Below are 5,260 nucleotides of genomic sequence, written 5' to 3' on the forward strand. Positions count from 1 at the left end.
GTTAGGGACCAAAACTTTGGCTCCCGGGTCGCCCTTAGCAATATTGCACCCGTGATCTCGCTATATTATCCCATTTTATTCGTTCTGGGCACTCCGCGCTGTATGCAGTGTGTCCCAGGTCATGACCAGATCTTTTGGCTCTGAGACAGTTTATACACTGGGGCAGGTCACTCTTCGCTTTCGAGGGGCAGTTCCCCCCCGTGTGTTCACCAGCGCAGTAATTGCAGGCGTCTTTGTCCTGTTTGCAGAGTGCTTTGGTATGTCCGAATCCAAGGCACCTCATGCACTGGATGAGGGGGGACTGATCCTCGACTGCGCATCTACCGAATCCTATATATATCTTGCCCCTGTCTATAAACTTTTTCCAGAGTACCGGGGAAAGCTCGATCACAGGGTGGCACTCGTGGGGGTTTCGGGCGCGCTTCCTAAACCGCACCTTCATTTTAAGTGCCTTCTCGTCTACTCCTTCGAGGATGTGGCCATTTTGGGCCTTGATGAGGTCTACTATCTCCTCGTTGGTGTAACTTGAAAGTACTCCCCGCACGCAAACCAGGGGGTCCTGGTTTGTGGGCTCCCGCACCGTCAAGTCTGCGTTCTTTTGGACTTGACCCCTTATTTTGACCATATCCTCTTTTGAGGCGCACCTCACTACAATTTTTTGGTCGCGAGCTTTCCGGACCCTTTCCATCCTTGCCCCGGACTTCGTTAGGTCCAGCGAGTCTTTGATTTTGTTTAGTACTTGCTCGCCAGTTTCCTGCGGGTTCCGGGACGAGATGATGAGAGTGTGGTTGGGTCTTTGCTCCGCACTCTCTTGTTTGGGTCGAGCTGCGACCTGGGCGTAGGTAGTCGGCGCCCGAGGAGCCAGTTTGGTGACGCCTTCTTTAATTGTATTGAGGGTCTCTTTGACTTCCCGAACCGCCATCTCTGTCTCCAGTGACGGTTTCTTTGGGGAGGTCGAGATCTTGTTCGAGTCCCTCAAGGTGCGCACCTCCGAGGACATGATCTCCACTTTTTCGTTAAGCGTTTCGAATAAAGGGGTCAGATCCAGTTCTGGGTGTGTTTGGGGATTGGATAGTTGAATGTTGGTAATTTTTGTTTGGTGTAAAATTTCTTCAATTTGGTTTTTCCACACCGTGTCCATATTTGATTGTGTGCGGCTTTCGTCGTCCAAAGCCAACGGAATGTTGTCTATTTTCGCAGTGAGAAGGGTTCTGGTCTCTGCTAAGTCACCCTTGAGCTTCTCTAGAAAGCTTGAGATCGAACCTATCTTTTTCCCCACCGCCTCTAGCGCCTCCTGAGACACGAAGTTGGTCTGTGGGGGCACTTCACTGCCGGCCTTGGCCAACGAAATTGCCCTCCAGATCTCATTTTGTTTCTCCTGGAGCTCCACTTGTATCTCCCGGAGTTCGCGTATCTGATGAAAGGGCTCAACCGTCTCGTAGCCCAGCCAGGAACGCACGGCTCGAGTCTCCCTTAATGACTCTGCAACGTCTGTCTGCACTGTTTGTATCCCCGAGAGGAGCGTCTTTTTCATTTCTGTGAGCTCCTTTGTATGGGCTCTTTCAACCCTCACTAGCTCTTGGGCGTGACGGGCGCGCTCCTTCTCGAGGGCACATTTATGCCGATTTCGTGAGTCCGAGAGCGACAGGACCGTTTCATACAACCCCTGTAGGCTCTCGTAGACGGTGATCTTTAACTCCCGTTTCATTTTTTCGGCACTCTCCAGTGCTTCCTTTCCGCGTTGCAGAAGTTTGTTGGCCACACCCGTGACCATGTCCATCTCAACGCCTGTGCCTCTCCTTGGAGTGGTATATAGCAGGGAGGTTCTCCTGCTGCTCGCCGATGCGAGCGAGCCCTCCGGGGACGCCTCGCTGTCCTCCAAATCCGACATTGGAGGCTCAGATGCTGTATCGGTATGGACCATTACTATTTCGGCCACGTTTTTATATTGTTGCTGTGTCAGTTGGTCGCTTGATGTCGACGGCAACGGATCAGCAGATGCGCCTGTTACGGTAGCAAGCTTTTTTAAGACTCTTTTCCGGAGCGACACCGATGACTTTGAGGTCACCGATGACGCCTCGGTTGCGAAAAGCTTGTACAGGAAAAAAGAAATTGAAACATATAAAAAGGTAAACAGAAAAGAAATGTAAAATAATTGTATTTGCTCGCAAACGAAAACAAAACCGTCTTCAATTACATTAACAAGTAATACAACGTAGGTATAGACGAAAAATAGTCAAGTAAATACGCTTATCAAAGATTACTCAGAAAGTAGTCATAAGATCTCGATAAAACTTATATATGTATCAACATATGTGACTGATGTGTATGTATAACTTATGTGGCCACATGATAAACATCAGCTTTCGGTTAAACACCCAGTAAAAATTAATTGCGGATTTTCGAGAGTTTCCCTCTATTTCTCTGGGATTCCATCATCAGATCCCGGTTTTCTTATCATGGTACTAAACTAGGGATATCCCCTTTCCAACAAAAAAAGAATTATCAAAATCGGTACATCCAGTAGAAAGTTATGCGGTATAATACAACGTAGGTCGACGAAAAAAGCGTCAAGTAAAAACGCATTATTAGATATAACTCGAAAAGTAGTTGTTAGATCTAAAATAAATTTAAATGGGACCAAATGACACACACCACCTTTCGATGAAAAGAAAATTTGTCGAAATCGCTCCACCCAGTCAAAAGTTCTGAAGTAACATACATTAAAAAAAAAATACAGACGAATTGAGAACTTCCTCCTTTTTTGGAAGTCGGTTAAAAATAAGTACAGGAATTCAAAAGACGCATATTTTTATAATCGTCAGACCTGTTGTACCCATTTCTTTGGGAGTCATTTTTTCCGCTCAGTTGTAGCAATGCTGACATTAATGATTTTATCTTTCCACATCACACGGCGCGTTCAAAATACTCAATATCGGTGAATAATTTTTTCGACATTTCGATATAGTAGCATTGTGTAAGCATTTTTTATCGCCAAAAAAATTGAAATATAAAATCTCATATAAAATTGAAACGTGATTTAAAACGAATAATTATTTTATACCAAAATTCTCTAATTTTAAGTGAAATTAAATTATTTTATATAAAAAAAATACCATATTTATCTTTAATTAGTCACATATTTAATTTAAAATATTTTTATTTACATTATTTACGTACATAATAATCTTCAAATATAAAATTAGAAGTAGAGAATATAATTTATTTATACATTTCTATATTATATTTTACTCCTTATTCTTATCTCTATATCTAAAACTGGTTGATCAACATCGTGTTGTTCACCTGACACGTCACTGCAGTCATCATCTTCAGTAGAAGTATTGACAACATCTTCCTCACAAGAGTCATCTTCGGCGTCTCTTATATCTATTTCATCATCAATACAACGTGTTACTTCATCATCGTCATATTCTGCCTGTTCTTCCTCAGAAGTTTCATTTATACTCGTATGTATTTGGATGTATTCTTCAGCAACTTGTTCGAAATCCTCAGCTACTGTGTGCAGTTTGTGAAGGATTTTCGATGTTTTCTCCGTGACTTCGAAAAGATCTGGTGTATAAGTCTGGAAAATTTATTTTATGTCATTTTTTAGTAAATAAATACTCAAAGAACGCTTCTAAAACGCTTTTGTGTTAACATTTTAGTTTTCTTTTATTAATTTGGTTGTTAAACTATTAAAGTTTCTGATTCGGACGATTTTGCAGAGAAGTGTGTTATCGAAACAATAAATATGATATTATCCATTTCGACAAGAATATATTTAATGCTACTGTAAGTACTCACATCAAGTTTCAGCGGAGGGTCATCAATAAGCAGATTTAGAAAGGGCTTAACGCGCACTCCGCACGATGAGGATGCTGGAGAGTAACACGGGTGTCGCGTACTCCAGGATGTGGAGCAGAAGAGAGGGTGCGAGTAACTGTGACAGGTGAACCTGCCGGGGTCACTTCGCCACGGTGAAGCTGCCAGTATCTGGAAATAAAAAGTATAGTTTAGTATAACTATTACAAGTATTACTTTTAGTTCTCGCGATTTTCAGTTTGAAACTCCTAATATTTTGGTGACAGTACAGAGTTATAGACGTATTGTCTCGTGTGACTATATGAAATATAGTCCCGTTTAAAGCAAAAGTGTTTGTAGAATAGTTTGAAATATTCAAGGAAGCTGTATTAATTAAAATCATTGCATCGACGCAAATTCTGATTGAGATGAATTTCAAGAGAAAAAGTACGTTATAATCACAGTTTTAATAGTGTACAGTAATAAAGATAGTATTGTTTTCTAATGTTTGCGTGAATTTCACTCATTACAATGAAACAACTTTTTCGGATTTGTCACGAGATCATGGTCACGTGAGGACCATGTCCACCCGTGACCGTGGTTGCTGTAAAGTATCCGAAACGTCTGGCGTTAAAAAAATTCAATAAACCGCGATAAAATCCGAAAAAGTTGTTTATTCTAATAAAGATAGTAGTTTTAGCGTGACTCTCTCATTACATATCTAGGCATTATTCATACGAAGTCAAATTAGAAATTGAATCAAAAAATAGGCTCTCTTTATGGTTAATAACTTTTTGTAACTTCTCCTGTCACTCCTGTCTATTTTAAAACAAATATATATAATATTACCTCATACTTTACAACCAATAAATGAAATTATAGTAATCGAGAATCACGCATAAAAAAACAAACACCCAACGACACCAACATCTGTATGACCCATACAAACATACACCAGATGTGGCGATTACCCGGGACCATTAGTACAAAAACTAAATAAACAATAAGAAGCCCACTTACCTGGCTAAGTAAGATACAAACAAATACAGTCCGTCTCATTACAGCTGAATCCAAACAACAACTGACAACAACACTAACACACCACTCAATAAACAACATTATCAATTATTTATGAGTCATTTTAACTTCCTTTGTTGTTTACACGTTCATAGCTTAATATCTGAACCACCTGACGACTGAATGTCAGTTATCTGAAATATTAACAGACCCACATTGTCGTCTGTTCATAAGGTTATGGACAAGTCTGTCTTCATGCCTGTGTCTCAGATAATAAATGATATAACATTTAAAGTACATATTCGTAATACATTCCAATCGATGCGGCCTGTAACATCCTACTGCTAGGCATAGGGATTTTTCTCCGAGTAGCAGAAGGGAGGGCTTAGACAACCACTCTGATCCACCGCGGGTGGTGGTGGATAATATTCCTTAATAT

General features: G+C 40.9%; 1 protein-coding gene across 1 annotated transcript; it reads right to left on the bottom strand.

Moving 5' to 3' along the window:
• Positions 1-3,178: 3,178 nt before the first annotated feature.
• LOC123668010 lies at positions 3,179-4,901 on the bottom strand. Its single transcript, XM_045601828.1, has 3 exons — positions 4,825-4,901; positions 3,808-3,996; positions 3,179-3,586 (listed from the first exon to the last, which is right to left on the bottom strand). Exons 1-3 carry the CDS (start codon positions 4,861-4,863, stop codon positions 3,242-3,244), a joined length of 573 nt encoding a protein of 190 aa, XP_045457784.1. The 5' UTR covers positions 4,864-4,901; the 3' UTR covers positions 3,179-3,241.
• Between the last annotated feature and the right edge of the window lie 359 nt (positions 4,902-5,260).

This window comes from Melitaea cinxia, chromosome 29 (genome assembly GCF_905220565.1).
Source record: "Melitaea cinxia chromosome 29, ilMelCinx1.1, whole genome shotgun sequence".
Taxonomy (NCBI): Eukaryota; Metazoa; Arthropoda; class Insecta; order Lepidoptera; family Nymphalidae; genus Melitaea; species Melitaea cinxia.

Coding starts and splice junctions, on each gene's coding strand:
- LOC123668010 (XM_045601828.1), bottom strand. CDS start 4,863: ATGAGACGGACTGTATTTGTTTGTATCTTACTTAGCCAG. Junction 3,997..4,824: donor TTTGTATCTTACTTAGCCAG/GTAAGTGGGCTT, acceptor TTTTATTTCCAG/ATACTGGCAGCTTCACCGTG. Junction 3,587..3,807: donor ACCCTCCGCTGAAACTTGAT/GTGAGTACTTAC, acceptor TAAATTTTCCAG/ACTTATACACCAGATCTTTT.